Raw genomic sequence first — 21,307 nt, 5'->3', positions numbered from 1 at the left:
TTTTCTTCCTTTGTGAAATAATTTCACACAAAATCCATGGTTTGCTGTACCTTAAAGGGAAAACATTTAAGAGCTGACACAGTATAGGTATTGTGGATAAATTACTGTAGGCAAGAAAACCATATGGGTAAAAGATGTTCACAGCTAACTTTATTGCTTAAATATATAAATCCATGTTTTTCTGCTTCACTGCAATAAGACAGGGCAGTTATTTTACTTAAATATGTATTAAAGCAGAATGCATAAACCTATCTGTATTATTTATATACAGCCAACAACATTTTGTTCATTAACTTTCATTTTCCAAGGACCATCTGAGACACCTTAACTATGATAAATATTATTTTATTCTGAAAGTGGGGTAAAAAGCTTTATTTATACGACGTAAGAAAACTTGGTACTTTTCTGAAGGTTAATTCAGATGCCATCCAGTGATTTCCATATGTTTGAGGTCCACAGCTTATAGCTAACAACTGTTTTAACATTAAAAATGTAGTGCTGTCCTTGCACTTGCTGACAGAATGAAGCTCAAAGCTCTTTTTGTTTCCAAACAGTTTTCTGAAGGTGTCCATTCCTAAAACGCACCATAAACATCAACTGGGGAAGAAATACGCTCTTCAACACCCAGGCTAACAGGCCATTAACTTCATTTCACATCCTCTTAATGAGATCAGTTTCTTTTCCTAGAAAAGGATGCAGTTTCATGGCGTAAAAATCTTACTGTTAGGAAAGAGGTTTTTGTATCTGCCAAAAGCAGAATTGCCGATTATCACCTTCACCCTGGCTGTGCCATCTTCAGGCATGACTTCTACTTCCTGAACTGTTGCTTCTTTATAGAGCCAACTGCAGAAGTAAAAGCATATTAGCATCTCACAGGTATGACATACTGCATAAAATGTGATCTTTGTTTTAGGTCAACGTGTTCCAATCCGGGTAATTTAACACTTCAAAAGATGAAGTGCTTCACTTAACTTTTCATTTGCTACTTGCTGTTTGGAAATAGGGTATAGTGTTTTCATAAATCTTTCAGATTTGTGTTTTTATCAGAAATCTGGCTCCAGGACCAGTGGCATGGTCTTTCAGGAAGTATGTTTTCTTGTACTAACACAGAGAACTCTGTGAAGGACATTTTCAGAAGCAGACTCCAGGGTATCTCATGGGGATAATTTTTCTCAATAGGTCAGAAAACTTTGATAATTATTCCTGTAATTCTTAACACAGATTAAAATCTGTATGATACGATTTGGAAATTTTAAAACATGCAAGACTAAGAGTTTCATATTTCCAAGTCCTTCTTACAATTCAAAATTATTTACCTTAGCTGAGGTCCCTCTAAGTTGACGTTAACTGTCAGAATCTTCTTCCCTGTTGTTGTCAAAATTTTTTTCTCTATTTCTTCTTTCAGCTCTTCTAAGCCATGTCCATGTAGAGCAGAAACAGCTAAAGCATTTTCTTCAGTGGGTTTATATCTGAAAGGTAACAATTGCTAGTGCATTTGGTCACGAAGATTAGGTTGTGAAAATATTCCAAGCACGGACAATTTAACCGCGTTACTTTATACTGGCATCTTCCTACAGAGGCCACTTCTTGTATGACTAAAGTGATTTCTTTTGTAATTAAAAGACAATTAATTATTTTTAAGACCATAGTTACATATGTAAAAGATTGAGAAACACTATTAAATGTATTCAGAAGCGTGGGAGCTCTTTTCTAGACTAAGAATTAAAAAGCTTCCAGAACATAAGAAAAGTTTAAGTACGCTTAGCATCTCCTGCTTACCTTTCTATTAAATCCACTTTGTTATGAACTTCTACCATTGAGTCCAACAAATGGCTGGGAAGATTAAGATTCTTCAGAACTGACAGAACGGTTGCTTTCTGGAGGATGGTTTCTGGATGAGTAATATCCCTCACATGAACTATCAGATCCTAGCAAGCAGCAATATACAAGACAGTTACTTGATGAAACACGCCAGTTACCAGGTTGCAGAGATTTTATACTATTTTTGCATTGCTAATTCATATAAGATACCTTCCTATCCATTAGATAGGATAACACTGGCAGGTTAACGCTGTAAAATGAACTACTAAACCAGTATTAAACCAATACTGTTTTTTGTACCATGATGGAAGAAAATCTGTAGCAGCTTAGTCTTTCACTTCACAGTGAGTACAAATTGCCTCCCACAACCCTGAAACAAACCCTGTCAATCAAGCTAGTTACAGAATTCAGATTTCAAATAATAACTGACCTAATTTTTCAATACCAAGGCTGTGTAACAACAAGGCTTCAAAAATACTAGAGAAGAAAAAGAGTGAACTCTAAAAAAGTTTTAGAAATGTAATGGCTGAAAAACTGTTTCAAAAATGAGGGAAAAAACCCCATGTAACTTGTAATTCTGTTTTCACATTCAAAACGCAGAAGATTCTCCTTATTCTTAGCTCCTGAGATACTATTACTGGTCCTTCACTTACAAAGCTTTACACAACAGTTACCAGTTTCAAGTACATACACAATCACGTTTGCCATGATAAAAACCAAGCAACCAAATTCAATATTTGCATTCAAAATGTTTCGTCATCTTTGCTCAAGATACTGCTTCAAACTTCTGAAAATTAGCGAGAAGTACCTTTCTTGCCTTTCATTTAGCACTTCAGAATAAGAGACAAACAGGATAGTTGCAGCCAGCTTTTGAACATCCTATTATTACATGGTGAAGAGTCCAATCCTCAGAAGCACTCCAGCATCCAGCTACCACTGCATTTAACTACCTTTGACGATACAGGCTTTTTGTTTAAATGTCTGTGTATGTGCAGCTTTACACTTCGCTATAACACAGGAAGCTAACTTTAATGAGAAAATGATTGGAAAAGTACATTTATGTTTATTACATGCTGCCTGCATCACATCAGTCACCCACTTTTAGTGCTATAGGAAACCTTAAGTTAAAAACAGATCATTCCAGAGGCTTTATTTCATTTTTAACTCTCAAGAAAGCTAGCCTCAACTTATGCTGATGCACTGTTTAGGTTTTCATATTATTTAATCAGCAAAATCTGATTTATCTGGTTTACATATCATGGAGAAGGACAGACTCCAAATAAACCCTTTCTGAAATCTCTTCATATCTATATATTCTGCATAATTTCAAGTGTCGGAAAATTGGCTTATGGTAAGATATTTACGTCATTATCTTAGGAGACTACTATAGACAGCCAGATACTTCACTAAGAACAGCATGCCAATTAACTCCCCCTTTTTTGAAGGGGTGAGGATTATCTAAAAGGAAATTAATCTGATTTCTCAATTTTTTATAGTCAACTACTTACTGAGTAAGCCACTTCTTCTAATGTAGCTGAAAAGGACTCAACCAGATTATGTGGAAGATCAGTCAGAAACCCAATGGTGTCAACATAAATAACTGCCATATGCGAGGGCAGATAGCCAGCATGGGCTGTAATATCAAGAGTGGCAAAGAGCTGATCTCTGGGTTGAAGTCCTGCTTCCCCAGTCAAGGCTTTGATCAAGGTAGTTTTTCCTAATTAAAGAAAAAAAGGACAAGATTTTAATGGCTTGTTTCAAGTAAAAATTTAACTTGGCAGGCTCAGGTGTGTTGTACGATGTAACATACCTATTTCACTAATTTAAATCTAGCCTATGACTAGTTATCCATATGATGTTAGGAAATCCAAAGGCAGTCTTAACTTTTATAACTTGGAATTGGATTTAAGGCCACATCTGGAAGCTATGCTGTGAAATCACAAGATGATCAAAGACTGAACTGACCTGCAAAGTGACCTAACTACATTTCTTACCTCTAAGACTATCTGAAGAGCACTGCCATGACAGCATTAGGAAGCATACACTTATGCGCTCCTCAGTGCTTCTGTTGTCAAATAAAACAATTCAATATTTACTTGTTAAATCCAACAATAAACAGAAGCACTAATAATATGTAGCTTATTAGGTTTATGCTTTTATTGGGCATTTCCTCATGAACGTAATACTAGAGACATTTATTTAACTCAATGAATATTTCACAAAATTTAGTCATTAAACTAAAGTGCTCAGTATATACCCTAGTTAAAGTATTTCAATTATGTGTACAAAATTGTAATATATATATTTTGTTGAATCTTCAGTTTTAAAAGTATGGAAGTATGACATTTAAGAAAAACATACAGTGTAATCCAAATCTTTGAGTATATAACTGATAACAAAATTAGTGCAAGGTAAGTTTGTTTTTATAAAGATGTTGAATAAGAAAATGAAATGGTCTTAAGATAATATAACCTGAAAAGAGTGTCTAGTCCAAAGTCTATTTATGCCTTGCATATGAATTCACTTGTGTAAGCTATAAATAGAAAAAACCTTTAGCTTTATTTAGATTCTCTTATGAACACATCTCAGAACACTATACATCAATCAATGAAAAGCTACAGTGCTTCTTAAGCACATTTCTCAGATCAGCTGCCAACTCTCCTGAATTTTCCTCCTATGCCTCAAGCCTTCACAGTGATCTGAACACCCATCCTGATCAAGTAAGAAAGATTCATATAAAGGGACACTAGCAGTACAGTCTTCAGCAGTATATATAAAATCTTTTTGGCACAATAGGTGTTAGGCATTTCTTCAAAACAGGTCTTCAAGACTGAAAAAAAAAAACCCCAAAAAACCTACAACAAGCATCATTTGCTTTCCTAACTATATCCTAATTGACATATATTCATTACACAATTTAAGAACTAATTAAAATACGAAGCCTATTCACACTGAAATGAGATTCTCACTAGAGTTTCTAATTAAAAAGCAGACAACGTAAGCTCTTTTGTGTTACAATTTCACAAGTCTTTGCTTACCACAATTAGTATAGCCCATTACTGAGATAATTGGAAACTCGCGTTTTCTGCGCTGAGTTCTAAGTAAAGACCTTTTTCTTCGTAGTTTCTCCAGGGCATTCCTAATTTTAAGTTCTTTTTCTTTCAAGATACGATTCTGTGTCTCCATGAATGTTTCACCTGAAAAATACCAATGAATAATTGGCAGAATAGTCTACAAGAGAAACAGTAAACCAAGTGATGTTGTGCATTTGGAAATCAAGTGAGTTAGCACTAGGGCTTATGAAGTTATAAATAAGCAATAAAACTATGCATTCTTGCCTAAGATAGAGTCAGAGTGATAAGTAATTATTAAAACATATGCTAAGCGCTCTAGAATAACCATGTACACTTATGATAAACCCCTGTGGCAGCAAATAGTCTGTCCAAGGCCACTTAATGAGCCAGTACAGACCAAAACTTTATTATTTAAGTTACTTTCCAATAAAGTTTTGTATGTTCACTTAATTAGATGCAGAACACAAACAGTTTTTCCTCCTGGCCTCCTTCAAATAAAATAAGATGCAATTAAACTTGTTTAAAGGCTATGGAGAAAAAAAAATCCTCTAATTCATGAGAATATTTAGACTTTACCTGAGCCCATGATGTATCTTGATCCACCTCTCTGCTGATCTAGCTGAGACACCTCATTTTTCAGATTTGACCTGGCAGTGGGGTAACAGTTAATTAAAAGCAATTTTCTTTAATCAAGCTATCCTAAAATGCCTAACAAATGTGAAGCAGTAATGATATTCTAATAGTACAAATAAAACCACTCAATGACAGAGCTCTAAATAAAACCTGCTCATGGCGAGAAGCCTAGCGAAAAAAATCCAGATTTTCCTGGCTCCTCAACTGTGGTTTGAAAAATCATGCATCTCTCTTAGGAAATTATAATGGCTATTCTGAAATTTCAGAGAGCCAAAGATGCCTCTGATACATCCATGCAACTCACACCAACTTCCGTGTACAAATATTTCTATGCAATGTAATGTAGAAATGTGGAACATTCAGATACACATTAATGCCTTTAATCTTGTTTATAGCTTTCCTTTTTAAACCCATCAATATTATATATGGGATACACATATCCAATTCCTACACATGCTTGCAATCCATCTTCCGCATTAGAAAAGAACTGGGACCTTTTCATGAGAAACATATTTTGTAAGATTATCTGTTGAACACTTTCTGGTTTTGCCTGTCAGCACTGCAGAAGCTTAAAACAATGACATTAAAGCAAGTATTTCTGTGCTCTAATCAATCATTGAGCATACTATGCAAGCACTGAAACAGCGTCATTTTTCTTTACACTACAGTATTACCATTTTTGTTATTGTAAAGAAACAGTCACTACAATATGTGAGTATCGGTATGCGATTTGCACAGCTCAAGGTACCTGAGAAGTGGAATTTCGGCCAACGCTATCTGAAGTTTTGCTTCTTTGGTCCGGGCATTACAACGAAAAATGTGAAGTACAACTGTGTATCTGTCAAAGACTTTCACGCCCCAGGCATCTTCTAGTTCTTTCTTTAGCCATGTAAGACAAAATAACCTAGATGTTTTCTGTCCCCCACAGTATCAGTAGATCAATTCCTACACAGCACTACAGTTACAGTTAGCTGATGGACACTTGAACTCAGAGGATCTCAGGATTCCACTTCAATGGATGGGTAACGATTATGAGCATGCAAAGGCAAAATTTGGTTGACCACGAAGAAAGGTGAAAAAGAGAGTTTGGAAGTTAGAACTTTATGTCTAGGCCCTTCAAATTCAGCAAGAATCCTTCCACTGCCTTTGATGGATTCTGACAACAGCTCTTACAGCATACCTCAGAATCAAGAATCTCAGTGGTTAAGTCCTTGCAAAAAATAATTATGAAATGCTGGTATGGGAAAGGATAGGGATAACATAGGAAAAGAAAAAAGATTACCGAAATAAAAAAAAAAATTAGAAAGAGAGGAAGGCAGGAAAATTATTTCATAACCAGCTTTTCACAAAATACTTAAAAAATCCCAACCAACCAAACAGAAACCAAACAAAAAAACCCACCCTTGCTCTAATTCAGCAAAAGACACTTAAAGTATGCAGTAGTTCCCCTCTGCCATCTCTAAAATCCAGAATGTTTGTGTTTTATACGTGTTCTCAAACACTTTCTTGAATCAACCCTGTTAAATTGCTCTTAAGATCTAGATTTGCAAAAAGAAATTTTTTTTAGCAAATCTAGTACTAAAAGTACTCATACTGTAAATTAGGGAATAAAAACTAGGAAATTGAAATGAAACATTTTCAACTTCCATTTCATTGATAAATTGAAGTGCTTGAGATAACTATCTATTAGAGATACTAACCATCGCTGTTTATTTTATAATCAGGGAAAGCATTCAAAACTACCAGCAAAGCATTAACGTTTGCTTGCAGAGTTTGCACGTACTTTACACCCTGCATGATGCTGTACGTGCAAAAAACCTAAAAAGTATTTATTTCAGTTTGTCTAAGCATTTCAAAGAGCATCTATAGTTCATGCACCAGTTGTTTTACTGCCAGTGTTAAAAAAAAGTGAAGCGTGCTCCTCCCCTCAACATAATCCATCCATTTAAGATACGGTTTCTTTTTAAGGGTTAGGAATGAAAGTTTAAATATTTGAAACATTCAAATATAAGCTTGCTCTGAATTTACACCTCATAATCAAACTACAATACAGCATCCACAGAACTATAGGAAAATAAATACACTATCCATATAGGTATAGAAACTTGTGCATATAGCTAATCCAAAATGTTGACATTCTTCATAACAAAAGCTGTGTTATCACCTCCATTTTGTCAAGAAGACCTTGAGTAACTTTTCCAACATTTTAAGTAGAGCCAGTGGCAAATGTGGGAGCAGAGTCGAGACTAAATGGCTATTAGGCTGCTGGAAAATTTCATGCACAAGAACTGGAAACACATATATCAGCGCGACAAATGTAATAGGAATTAAGTTTCCTTTCAACAAAACTCAGTGCAGGTGGCTTCATATATTACCATTTGCAAATTCAGTCATAACTGACCCTACTTCTCATAACATCAATAGCTTACGAACAATACTGATGTAAAGAATATGATTTGATAATATATTCAATTACCTTTGTTAACGAAGATATTCTTTCCACATTCAAGAAGACAGCTGTCACATGGGGCAATTTTTTAATCTTTTCTAAAAGATGGATAACCATTACAAAATGCAGTGTTAAATGTCAATCCTCTTTTTAAAATATACAGAATATAAAACCATTTTGCACTGAGCAGAATGCTCATAAAATATCAAATGGCATCATATTCTTTGTTCACAGAACAGTTATATTTTTACTAATTTAGTACTATGTAAAACAGCTGCCAGTTTCACTCATGTCAATCACATAAACATAGGGACTAAGTTGCCCCACACATTTTCAGTGGGCACGGGTTATTTCTATTCCATGTTGCTTTTGTAACATTAAAAAAAATTCTTTGAAGTCTGTTTGCAAACCTGCATGATGGATAAACAAAATTCTCTCTCTCTTCAGCTTTCATACCTATCCTTTAACAGTTCAGCTGCAGAAGTCTTCCATTTAGAATGATGCAGTGCTGAAAAATCTCAGTCCTTACCTGTCAAAACCTGAAAGTTTCCTTTGCCAAAAATAAACTTCTTGTCAGGATTTTTTGTAGGAATAATTATCTTATCTAAAACTGTCCAGTTCTGAATGGTATCTACGAGAGCAACGGCTTCAGCAATCTGTAATTCAGCTTTAGGAACACAAAAAAAAAAAAAAAAAGAAAAAAGAAAAAAGATTGTAGTATACCAACATAACTTTGCTCAGATTTCCAATAACTACAGTATGTGCATGAACAGGGAAAGACTAAGCTACACTGAAATTCTACTAGGGCATTTATTTTAACCCATAGCGCAAAGAGCAAAATATCTTATCTCTAATCAGAATAATTAAACCTACTTTGATGCAATTTTACCACACAAAGCATCTTTCTGCCAGTACAAATTATTTCCGTGGTTGTTGATTTAGAGTAATTTTTAATTTTATTGTCAGCAAAGAAATTACCAAGCTTTTTGCCTCAACAAGTGAAATGAATAACTAGTTGGAAAATAAATTCTGTTATTTTAGATGCGCACAAAACGAGGCGATTAATTCCTTAGTGTTTTGCGGCAATATTTAAAGCACTACTAATACGGCAAATACTGTTGCTAACTTCACTGGTACTTATTCATAAAGGACCTACGCTGATTTATGACTTGCTAAAACCAGCAGATTCCAATCCTGTATTCTGGTTCATCGGTCACTTTTTTTTTTCTTAAACATCTCCATGGCAAAGCACTGACTTTTGAGGACTTCGTGAAATCACGACGACTATACGGGCGTATCAGATCAGTAGGTCCAGTTTTGATTTGCCAAACGGGAATAAGATCCTCTTGTCATAACAGATTTGTCAAGTTTTTCTAGATAGCAAAACGTAATTGATGTATTAAATAGGTTACCTTGGTCCAAAAGGTAATATATTTTTAAAGATAACCATGATCCTCTTTCTCCTGTTAGTGTTCCTTGTAAAATGCACAGATTTCCTGTTGCACCTGTGGTGTTTCAACAATCATTCCAAAACATTTGTTCAGACTTCAGGCTCTTCATCTGGAGGGCCTAAATAAATGGAAAGGGATCACTGCTATTCTTCTGTATGTCTGGACAGAAAGGTGCCTTTGTATTTTTTTTTTCCAGTTGTAAAATGGGAATGCTTATGTAAATTCTGAAAAGGTTACAAGCTTTATCCCTCAAAGTGACAATTTGTTATAAATTAGCAGCACCGATAAAACTAAATAATATTTAGGTTCAACGCATAATAAACTTGAATACAAGAAGGAGTACCATATATAAATTGACATATATATATACACACACACAAAAAACTAACTTACAAAACGCTTAATCCTTTCTATTACAACTGTGTAATTAGAGAAGTGTTTGGAGAAACAACATCAAGGCAAGTTCATCATACATCTTAATTGTGCACGATTAACGTGTATGTATTAGCTACCTACAAGGGCGGTTGGACTCGATGACCTTAGAGGTCTTTTCCAACCTTAATGATTCTAATGATTCTGTGATTCTAAGGATTTCTGAGGGAAATCCAAGAATAGCAATGCTAATTAAGGTCCTTAGAAAGGAATTATTGGCGACTGCATCCCTAAGTAACTACACAAAGGCACTCCTTTAAGTCCATGAGAGAACTTAATTGCGCAAGACCCCATCTTCACCACACTCTCTTCTATGGACAGGAGAGTATTCCTGCTCTTCAGCCGAATTCTGGGTAAGCCTAAGGCTGAAGGGCTCCTGCCTACCTGGCCAGGCAGCACGCTTGAGGGCTGAAGGCTATTAACATTCGGCTAACAGGGGGGAAACCCGGCCGCTCCCTTAAGCAAGCTAAACACTCTGTGCACCAAGTGGTTTTGCTGCCTAAGACCCAAAGTTAGCGTGACGTTTACCAGTCACAGCACCGGTCTGGGACCAGCCACTGAGAGCGCATTCTCTTTGAAAGAGTTATCGAAGAAGAAAACACCGACCTAGACCTTTTAGCTACTCCGAGTTTGCATTTCGCGGTTTTACCGCTGCAACAACGGGTCTACTCCACGCTACCGGCACTAGTTCCCTACACCTATGCCTGCGGACCGTAGAGGTCTAGAACGGGAGGAAACCGAGACACGACGCGGGCAAGGAGAGCCGGAAGGCGGCACGGCTAGCTGCCGGGATCGGCGGGGGGCTAACCGGCCCACAGCCAGCCCGGCGGCCCGACCGCAGCCGGCGGAGCCCCCCCACAGCCACGCACCCGTGGTCAGCGGCGACTTCTTCGGGCCCCACTTGACAGCCGGGTGCACCACGGCCACGCGCTGCACGCCGGGCTCCACGGCCAGCGGAGAGGGGCCCAGCAGCTCCTCCAGCTCCGCCTCGTCCTCCTCCGCCTCGTCCTCCTCATCCTCTTCTTCTTCAGCCTCGCCAGCGCCCACCACACCCTTCCACCGCGCTCCGCCGCCCGCCCGAGGTGGCTCGCCCCTGCCCGGCGGTCGCTGGGGAGCCCGCAGGCGAACGGCGGCGCTGAGCGGGCGGGCGGACAACGGCCCGCCGCGGCAGCGGGCCGCACCGAGAGCCGCCGCCCGCCAGCAGCGCAGCAGGACCGACTGCGAGAGGCGGCCGGGCCCCATCGCGCGGCCGTTGGCAGGACCTCGCCGTCGTGGCCGCCCCCTCCCCCGGGTAAGGCAGCGGGGAGGGACCGTTACAGGGCGCGCGTCCTTCCGCCCTCGCCCCGGCCGCTACGGAAGCCCCGAGGCACCGGCGCTCCGCGAGCCTGCGCCGCGCCGCCCGCCCCGCCTACCCCCGGTGGCGGACCACGTGACAGCGATCCCCGCCTTTGATAGGCCGGGTGGTGCCCAGGGACGGCCGTGATTGACGCCGGGCCGGAGCCGCGGCCCGGGCTCCCGCAGCGGCGGGAGGGGGGAGCCAGGGGGCGGTGTCGGCGCGCGCTCTCGGGCCTGGGGAGCGCGTCCCCGGGGCAGGTGAGTGGCGGGCCCCGCGCAGCGCGCGCGCACCGTCGCGCTTTCTTCCTCCCAGGCCGCGGCCGCCGCCGCGCCCCGCCGCCTCCCCTGGCGCGGCAGCGAGCGCGTCCGCGTCCGGCCCGCAGCCGTGCGTCTGTGTGCGGGTGGGTGAGGGTCCCCCGCGGCCCGGGCCGGCCCGCCGCCGCCCGTTGCGTCCCGTCAGGGCGGCGGCGGCGATGCCCCTGAGGCTTCGTGCGGGGCGCGGGCCGCTGGGGAGGGCGGGGAGCGGGGCGCGGTGCCGCCGGCGTCGCGGGGGTCTGCCCGAGGGGGAGGAAGGCAAGGTAAGCGGGCCGTACGGCCCCGGCGCCTCTCTGACGGCCGGCGGCTTTGTACGCGCTGCCTCGTCAGGGCTCCTGCAGGTGCGGCGATCCCGCCTCCGAATTCTCCTCTTTGAATTAATTTCTTTCGCAAAGTCGCATCCCCTTCTGCGACTTGGTTTTGCGGGGGACTTTCTGACTTGATTTTAGGGGGACTGCCTGGAACGAACTCTTTCTGTTTTCTTTTCTTGACAGTTTTTGGCTGCTGTTTCGCCCGCAAGAGCCAAAGCTCTGTTAAGCTTTTAACGCTACCGATCTTGGAGAAGTTTCCTCAGAAGCGGTGCTGATCACGTTAGCTTGCTGTCTGCGCTGCTGAAATAATGTAGTGGAAATGATAGCTGAGCCCAACACAGCCGGTAACCTTCCCAGCCAAAAGTAAGACCTGGCACAGGTTGTCTGTCAAATTTGTTGGTAAATGAGGGCGCTGTCCCTGGAACTTGTGCCCGGTGGATAGTGGGGCAGTCTACAGTGTGTCGTTTTGGGTGGCAGGGAAGTAAAAAGGGATTTGCTATGCACTATGTCTTGTTACTAATGTCTCCGTTTTATTCCCTTTTATGTATTGTTCAGCATCTTCTTAATGTAGTGTTTTATGCTGATTGACAGGGGCCTTGGCCTTACAAGCTTTTCTGTGCCTTATTCACTACAGTGCAAATGAACCTACTTTGGAAAAAAATAACGGGCAGATTCATAGTCAACGCAGGTGTTCACTTCAGTGGTGAATTTGGGGATGCTGAGGGGGGAGAGTGCTAAGTAATCGATAGTCTCCCTCTTGGCATTGAAGGGGGCATTGCTTCTCTATAGCTGTTTTTATCAAGGATACGTCAAGTCTTCTCTCTTTCGTAATGTATTTTTTCGGTCATCAGTTGAGATGAGTGATAAACCAAAGGTATTCATATCATTGCTTACAGAATGGTATTTAGAAGTTCTACTTCTACTAGAGCAGATATAAATAAATAAAAGGTAAAGGTAAGACATTTGGGCATATCTTGTCTAGTTTCAAAGAGTGAAGCTTTTTAGATGTCCAGTGTTGCATGCTTTGAACTCATTGCAGCCCAATCTTTGCTGATCCTGTCAGCTTCTGAGCAAGTCTGCTCCAGGTCTTTTGCTTCATTAAGCTCTAAAGAAAGCAGAGAGATGTATTCCTTGTAGTCTGTGATGACAATTAATATAGGTTCCCATATATCCTTTCCAGTATGTTTCCTCTGAAGCCAGCCTCTCAGTTCCAGAAGTGCCAGGAAGGCACCTGGCAATCATTTAGCTGAGCTTCTTATGTTGCTTCTAAAAGATGAAGCAGTTGTATTGAAATTTAATTTTAAAAATCTGCAGGTAGGATTCTTCCAGTAATGTTAATTAATTGTTCCTTTTACGCAGCTAAAGGAATATGTTATCTCTTTGTTAAAGAGGTAGCTTTCTTTTTAAGTGTGCTTTTTAAATCTGCTCTAAAAGTTTATTAAGATGAGAAAACTGAATTCAGAAATTCTCACAATAGTATTGTGTTTGAGGACTAGACGAAGGACTTTGCTTCCTTCCTACTTCAAGTGCTTTTATCTCATCAGTAATGCTTCAAGTGCTAGTGAAAGGACCATACTGTGGCAGGAATGCAAGGTAAAAATGAGTCTATGAGGCGTATGTAACAGGGTATAAAGGTGAAAATTGGGATGAGATACGAATGGAATTCTGCCTATGCTTTCTTACCGATGGAAATGAAGTAAATGGCTGAGAACTGTTTCTTACCAGTGCACGAGGCAGTGAATGTAGGTATGCAAAAATGCTCAGTATCGTGTAGACTAACAGAGGGGAGCAAAAAAAAAAAAACCTAGTTCAAAATTTGTCAAACCTACTGTTGCACTCCTGTAGTTGAAAAGGTGTTAAATGGAGTTATGTGTAAGGATCACTGCAGAAGTGATCACGTCATCCTCAGCTAGGTACAGTGGTTCCTATTTTGCTTAAGAAGATCAGAGGATGTCTTAATTCTTTTAACGGTTCCTTCAACAGAAACTTAGTTGTGCAAATAAAAACTCCATTAAAATCTCATTTAATTTCTAAGCGGTTTCATGGGGTTCAGTTTCGAGGCTTTGGTCTAGTTCCTGCAAATGTTTAAATACCTGCCTTATGAATAGCCTTACTGGAAACATCAGTATTAAAAGGAAAAAAAAAAAAAGAAGAGAAAGGAGAAACATGAGTATTGATAGTATCTGGATTTAAAAAATCTCTACTTCTGTGTAGGTTGTCTGTTGTAGCACGGTTCTTCTGTGGCATTGCCATGGGCTGTGGTGCACTGATAACCAAAACAATTCAGAGACAAAATGGATTTTTAGTATTAGTATTTAGTGCTTAGTTACATTTATTGAGTGTTTAAGACAGATGTTTAGTGCACATTTGAAAGTTACTCTGGTTTCATCACAGAGATGTTGTTTTACTTGGCTTTGTTAGCCCAACATGAGGAAGCTGTAGATCAACGGTCTTCTCATTCTTGCAGGTTTTGCTGAGCTTTGGTAAGGCATTCATTTACTTTGTTGAGCCCCTTTTGCTACAGGTACATTTTGCCTGGCATAAGCTGACTAAGTAGCACGGGGCCAGTAGATACCATCTGTAGTGCCGTCCTTCGGGATGTTCTTGGGAAAGAGATGCATGAGTTAAAGCTTCAAAGAAGTATATTCTAGACAGAGATAGTAAAAGCAGTATGTGATCAGACAAGTACTTGACTGAACTGTCCTGCAGCAGTTCTGATTTTTTCATTATTTAAATGTTTTAATTAAACTTGGACTCAATTATAGTTGCTGTAATCAAATGCAATGCATTTATTTTCATTATGGGACAGCGTAAGTTGCTAAATAGTACATGCAAACAATTCAGGAAAATTGTTTGAGAGTGTGTTGAGTGTTATGTTGAGGTATGATGCAGAAACAGGTAACGCGTGTTACCACGATGTTAGCTGGCATCTGGGTTGTAGTTCTAGTGAAACAGTGCAAGTAGGAACATGTTAGTCCAGCCCCGTAATGTTGCATTCTGCTTTGAAATCAAGAGTGAAAGGATTTCATCACATAGGAGAAGCAGCTCCTTGACAAACACGTTTGGATTCTTTTTGTTTATTTGTGGTCTGTAGAAGAATCTGGGAAGAGCTAACTGGCATCAGAAGAACAGTACATATTGCTATCTCTTGCTGCTTGTTCTTTTCAACTAGGAAGTCTCTGGTGGTGCTCGAGATACTTAACCTCTGTGGCTCGCACTTACAAATCAAAGAAAACATCTGAAAACTTTTGCAAACTATTGCTTATAGCATGCTGACTGAGTTGTGAACTATAGTTCATCCCTCTCTTTTCTATAACATGCAGAAGTCCAGACAGCTGATGTAAGGATTGGCTCATCCTGAATTCTTTTCTTGACTTCCATCTGTCAAACACTGCGGCATGTTTTGAACTTTTCTATGACAAGCCGTTCATTGAATTTAACTTTCACGGGACCTTTCTTTGTAGGGAAGTTAAGCATTTGCATAGTTGTATTTAGAAATTTGATATATTTTGATAGAATTCTATATTTATATAGAATTTTTATAGGAGTCTCTGGAAGCCTAATTCTACATCGCTTACACTGAAGTGTCCCAATAGATTAAAAAAGTAAACGGAGATGTGTTTAAATAAAAACTTCTGTCTGCTCTCGCTAATGAAATAACATCAGGACCTTGGTCCTGCAGTTGACGCTATTCAGCCTCAGGATTTGCTTTGCAGAGGCAATCTCTGACTGAAACAGTCTTGGGAAGAACAACAACAACACCGCTTACCTGGCATTGATAAACCTAGCTGGAGTCGAGCTGGCTCTGCATCCATAGCCCAGTTAATTCTCCATCTGGGTTAGCCAACACTGGATATTGGAGAGTTGACTATATCTGACAGTGTAATACACTGTTTTTTTCTTTGTAAAGTGGTCACTTGTGTTAGTACACACTCTTGTTGCAGCAGTATCATGAAAATGAAAGTAACTGTACACTCTCATATTTACTTTCTTTTTGTGCCTTCTTATAGCAAAAGTCAACTGGCTTCATGTCCTGGCCCCTGTAGTTTAAAAGGAGGCCATAGCAGCCAGCTACCAAATACTGGACCTGCTGCACAAGTGGGATCCAGCTCGTCTGCTCAAACATGACCTTTGGCAAAGCATATTGTTAGCATTGGGAATCATGAAAAGTGGCATGATTTCATTGCAGATAAATGTATGGCTTCAGATCTCCTAGAAGGTGCATCTTTCTTTATAAAATTATTCCTCCATCATATTAGCAATGACCTGCAAATGAAATTTCTTATGTGTCTCTTTTCTTCAGCATGTTTTGTAGACAAAGTAAAACAGTTTCTTCCTCTCATTTTAAATTGTAGACCCATCAAATGTTATTACCTTGTTTTGTTTAGAGCACTCACGAAGTGAATGCATACTTGTGTTATTGATTCATGGTGCAAACCTCTTAAGTCAACAAAGGCTGCCTTAAGTCAACATCAGCTTTCTGTTTCATTTACTTACTTTCTACTTCCTTGATATCTTTGGTAGTTTTGTTAGTTTTCTAGTTATCTGTATATCTTACGAGAAAGCCAATAGTTTGAAAAAGGCCCCAAATTTCTGTTGTACTTTTAAAGTTAGCTGCTTGGTTTTTAGTAACAAAGTAACATAACTTCCAAATGATTCATTAAAAATATTAAAATACATATATATGCTTTTATTTTCTTCTGTTGTTTGTACTGAAGTGGGTAGTTCTGTGTTCTCACTGCTAACCCCTTCAACGTGTTTGTTGCGCTTCAGAGAGAATGCTGTCCGTGATGAGACTGTGCCTGAGTCTGCTGTGCAGAACGGCAGCTGTGTGAGAAATGGCAACCCGAAAACACCAGTAAGTTGATTTTTTTTTAAAATTTTTTTTTTTTTTTATTATGGAATTTATTTTCTGTCTCATTCAGTTGTTACAAAATTGAGTATTACGTAAAGCAATCACAATACAGTGCATCTAAAATCTAGTGACTGGATACAGCTTGACCCCCAAATTCCATTGGCATCAGAGCCTCAATGCTGGCTTTTGAACAGTCAGTTCATTTCAGCGTGTGTTGTTCCTTAGCTGTGCATTGTGTGCAGCTGATGTTAATCTGCAAGTTGTGTGTTTACCCTGTGAGTGAAAAGATGTAGAAGAGCTTCTGTGCTTGCTGTTTATTCTTCAGAAATTACAGCTGCCACTGAAAAATGCCTTCCGGGTAGTACACAACTGTTCAGAAGCTTCTTTCCTGTTATACCTTCCTATGCTTATGACTCGTTGTTGAGAAAAAATTCAAACTGGTAAAGCCTTTTCTAGTATGGTTGTGTTTGATAAGGCTTTATCAGTGTCCTTGAAGCTTTAAAGTTAGCACACTGGGGAAATCATTACAATGAGAGTAAAATAAACTTGTTATTAGGGGATAATTCATGTATCTCTGAGTGGCTGTTACCTGTTGCGTTTTCTCACATACTTTCTTGGCTTGACTCATTTCAGAGAGAGAAACGGAAGGTCCGAGAACAGTGTGAAAACATAAGGAGAAATTCTTCCAGTAGCAGAAGAGTGAGCCAGCTGCAGAATGGCGAAGTGGTTGAGGCAGTTACATTGTTTGAAGTGGTTAGCATGGGGAAGCGGGCCATGCAGGTATTTCCAGCTCTGAATTCTGAGAGGAGTTGGTGGAGGGAAGATGGATAAACAGTGGTCGTTTCAGTTATTTATACTCTGGAGCATTGAAATTTTGTTCTGTTCTGGCATAGGTGGGGAAGAAACATGTTTGACTGGAAAACTGTTATGAGCATGGCTCTTGAAAAGAACGCATCTTCAAGAAATTAGTGAAAAAGTAGCTGTCAGATATTTAAAAAGAGGAAAGAAATATCTACCTAAAGCAGTCTTCCTAAAGCAATGTCTGAACATACGAAAAGAGAATTATTTTAAAAAATACAGGAAAGGTTCATCAGTAGAAAATTTCAGTTGTTCAGGATTCTGAAAATCAGGCCATTTTTTTTTTCTGGGAGCTTGCCTTTTGGTATTTTTCTTTTACCTCCATTCCAGTGCAGTTTGACAGCAGTTTGCATAATAGTCAGGTTCCCTATGCATCTATATAGTTAGCAACTTTCTTCAGTGTGAGGAAGCCCACCTCCCCATACTCTGTGCTTATGTGTATATTATGTTTGTATGTGTGTATGAAGGATTAAAATCTGGAGCCCCAAATATTTTTATACAGGGTTGTATGTATGTCTCCAGTATGTAGTGTCTGTAAGCAAAGTGTGTGTGTGCACACATGAAAAGTACATTTATATTTTGGATGCAAGACCTTAGTTTTTCCAAGATGTTTGTGTGGATGGACTTTTGCCATGCTACAGCTGTGTTAACTTCAGTAGAGCTCTCTGAAGAGCTCAGCTTCTGCTGTGCAAAACATGATGTGAAGGTCTTGGAAAGGCAACAGCTTGAGTCCAGGCTGGTGCTGCTAGAATTCATTAGACCTGTGTGGCACTACAGGTGGGTTGAAGCCTGGATGGCTTGTCCCAGTAGGCCTGTGTCACATACAGGCTGTAGGCTGTACTGCCCTAGAAATGAAATTTGGAGTTGTTTTTTAGTTATGTGTAGTACGTGAACTGTTTCAGCCTTCGGCACAAACCAGGTGCTAGAGAAGAAGAGGAGAACTCCCAGGGACAATTGCTAATATAAATTTAATATTAATTATTAGATGGTGCAGAGATTAAATGTAGGTCATTTTTTTGTTTGTTTTTTGTTTGTTTTTTTTTTTTAATGAAACTGTTACATCAGTGCTGGCAAGAAATCAGGAGGACGATGTTTCGGTTTTTGTATGTTAAATTTATTAAAGCTGTGGTTATTTTGCCTGTTAACAGCGAGCAAAGCATCTGTGAATGGCAACATTGCCTAGAGTAGAACTTGTGGATGAGCAGTTCAAGACTTCATTTTGCCCCAGAAAGAGTCTTTTGCCTGTACTATTAAAAATGGAACAAAATGGCGTGGAGTTTTTTCTCATTTTTATAATTTAATGGAGATGGAACAATGTTAGTTTGTGTCTTTTATGGATGTCCTCAGTGGAGTGCAGCATGCTATGTTTAGCTCCTGACTAATGAGTTTCTTTAATCTGTTCTAGTCTGTAGTAGATGACTGGGTTGAAGCTTATAAGCAAGACAGGAATGTGGCGCTTCTAGATCTGATCAACTTCTTCATTCAGTGCTCAGGCTGTCAAGGTAATTTACCCTCTTAGTAGCCCTTTCCATTGTCTGTGGGTGAGACTAGTCTGAAGCGTGCTTTCTAAAATGGAATTTTTTCTCTCCAGTAAATCATGTACTTATAATCTGTACTGTTTGTTAAGACAAACTCTAGATGGGCAGGACTAATAGCAAAGAATGTTGCTGGTTAAATTCTTTGACTCTATGTTTACAGCGTACCAACTCTGAGTTGTATTTGAACGTGGTTTGCAAGGTCAGGTTTCTGAAGTGGCACGTCACATCGCTTTGCAGAATCCCCATGTAGGGAATATGGTTTTGATGACCTTTCTAATTAAAATCCAGTGTTTCAGTTGCCATTTGTTTTGTAATTTCCTGGTATCTTTTGTTTTGCTAGTATCTTTGTTTGAAAATAAACAACTAGCAAATTAAGCTCCCTGCTTTGGTGGCTAGAAAAGCAATCTCTTGCCTCATTGTGGTTACTTTTACCAGAGGGTTGTGAAGCTGTCTATTTCATAACAAACATTGAGACACAGTGACTTCTGGGGACAGTTTGCTAGTGAAATGCTTCAGGATGGCAAGTAAGAGTTTTAAGAAGACTATTCTGTTAGTTTGAAACTTCTGAGTGCATTTAAGCAGCTAGAATGTAACTTTTACACTTCAATCTTTTTCTAGGTCTTCGACTAACATGGCTCTTATGGGAAATGTTTTGGGGTCTTTGACTAGCAGTAGGAAAAATTTTAGTAAATCCTTGAAGTAAATGAATGGACAGAGAAAATAGCCATGCCAGACAGCATGGGGCAGATTTCTTGAAATATGAATTTCAGTTTTGGTATTTCATTGTAGTATTTTCTACTATAAATGTATTTCTGTGTCTCCCTATGTTTATGTTGCCTGTACCAGTGTAAACAGAGATAAACCAGCTTGAGTCCCCCTTTCTTGGTGTTTCTAAATTTAAAATAAAGTCCTTACTGTGGTTTGTACTTACAGTTGTCAGTAATTCTTCTTTTTAAAACATTACTTTCCTAGGCATGGTAACAGCAGAGATGTTTCAAAGTTTGCACAAGAAGGATGTAATGCGAAAAATGACAGAGACCTTTGATGAGGTAGGCACAGCTTTGACTTTGCATGCCTTTTCTATAAAACAATAGGCTTTACCTTAATAGCCAACCTGGCCAGAGTTCCTGCTTCTTATCAGGAGCTATGTCCCAATTCCTTCCTTTAGGAAAATAATTCTGTTTTTCACAAGAGAAAGTTGGTGTTGTAATGACCCATTTTAGCAGCAGCAGGATTTTTTTTTTTGTAATTCACTTTTATTTTCAGACTTTTATTAGGGCTATCTAACTGCAGTCTTCCTGAATCTGGCTATCTCTTAGGAGTTCTTTTGATAGTGACTTTATAGGGGTAAATATAACCCAGCATTGCAGCAGGTAGATGATTCCTTTGGTATTTGGTTGCTAGATCCTTTTAAAAATGCTATTGTGGACTACTGATAAGCTAATTCAAAGATATTTTTAGCTGATATTTTTATTTGAATCTTTTCCTTCTGTTTTACTGACAATATGAATTTTTTATAACTATATTATGTTATATGAAAGAAGAAAAATGCATTTCTGTGTTTTCATTGTCAAAGCATTAGTGAATATCCCAGTTCTTGAAGATTGTTAAGAAAAATGCATAGCTTTACAATACTGTTTCTCTGTTTGACTGCTCCTTGGCTAATTATGCCAACATCAGATTTTCTGCAGTGCTCTCACAGTTGCTTCTGTGCTTATTTTTTTTTCTGTATTTGCCACCTCTGAATTGATTTGTCAAGCAGCAGCCATCAGCCTCGCTTTAACTGAGCATTTCTCAAAGACCAGCTGCTGTAGAAATTCCCACAGAGGTTGAATTTGCCAACATAGTTTTCTTCATTTTAGAAGTGTAGTAGCACTTGGGCTAATTTTTGACAGAAATGATCCGATATGTGTCTGGCCATATGAATTAGTAATCTGGCATTTCTTTCCCAGCTAAATTAGCCCTGAATAGCACTCATGATAGGGTAGGCACTCTGGAAGGTACAAAGATGTAGTTATCATCAGCCCGGATGTATTACAGCTCTGTAACCTTTTCACCTGTCCTGGTGGACAAAAAGGAAGGTTCTACAAGTTGCCTTAGAAGCTGTATTCTGCATGCTATAAAAACAAAGTAACTTTGTTTTTGGGGCAGTATTTTGACATGCTACTCTAGTGAAGGATTTTACTGATGGAAGGAAGTGATAATCCTTGTGTTAGATACTCTGTGTCTCTGTTT

General features: G+C 39.5%; 2 protein-coding genes across 4 annotated transcripts in view; one reads left to right on the top strand and one right to left on the bottom strand.

The window, feature by feature from the left end:
• Positions 1-130: 130 nt before the first annotated feature.
• Positions 131-11,102, bottom strand: GTPBP6 (GTP binding protein 6). Its single transcript, XM_076358631.1, has 10 exons — positions 10,730-11,102; positions 8,507-8,644; positions 8,005-8,075; positions 6,277-6,407; positions 5,472-5,542; positions 4,860-5,018; positions 3,330-3,538; positions 1,780-1,928; positions 1,317-1,469; positions 131-843 (listed from the first exon to the last, which is right to left on the bottom strand). The coding sequence occupies exons 1-10, from the start codon at positions 11,100-11,102 to the stop codon at positions 702-704; spliced, it is 1,596 nt and encodes a 531-aa protein (XP_076214746.1). The 3' UTR covers positions 131-701.
• Positions 11,103-11,417: 315 nt separating this feature from the next.
• Positions 11,418-21,307, top strand: part of LOC143170359 (cohesin subunit SA-2-like) — a 63,676-nt gene continuing 53,786 nt past the window's right edge. For 2 of the 3 annotated variants that reach the window (XM_076358595.1, XM_076358579.1), the window contains exons 1-6: positions 11,418-11,453; positions 12,005-12,184; positions 16,595-16,679; positions 17,310-17,456; positions 18,940-19,036; positions 20,045-20,121. In XM_076358595.1, coding sequence (XP_076214710.1) covers positions 12,141-12,184; positions 16,595-16,679; positions 17,310-17,456; positions 18,940-19,036; positions 20,045-20,121 — 450 coding nt within the window. In that variant the 5' untranslated portion in view covers positions 11,418-11,453; positions 12,005-12,140. Of the gene's footprint in view, positions 11,454-11,581; positions 11,597-12,004; positions 12,185-16,594; positions 16,680-17,309; positions 17,457-18,939; positions 19,037-20,044; positions 20,122-21,307 lie in introns of those variants that run through there. The other variant, XM_076358584.1, reaches the window with a different exon arrangement.

The sequence above is a fragment of the Aptenodytes patagonicus genome, chromosome 1, assembly GCF_965638725.1.
Source record: "Aptenodytes patagonicus chromosome 1, bAptPat1.pri.cur, whole genome shotgun sequence".
Classification (NCBI taxonomy): Eukaryota; Metazoa; Chordata; class Aves; order Sphenisciformes; family Spheniscidae; genus Aptenodytes; species Aptenodytes patagonicus.
The sequence above is the reverse complement of the archived record's forward strand: the minus strand, read 5'-3'. Positions and strand labels throughout refer to the sequence as shown.

Coding starts and splice junctions, on each gene's coding strand:
- GTPBP6 (XM_076358631.1), bottom strand. CDS start 11,102: ATGGGGCCCGGCCGCCTCTCGCAGTCGGTCCTGCTGCGCTGCTGGCGG. Junction 8,076..8,506: donor AAACTTTCAGGTTTTGACAG/GTAAGGACTGAG, acceptor TCCATCTTTTAG/AAAAGATTAAAAAATTGCCC. Junction 5,019..5,471: donor AAGATACATCATGGGCTCAG/GTAAAGTCTAAA, acceptor GGTATTTTTCAG/GTGAAACATTCATGGAGACA.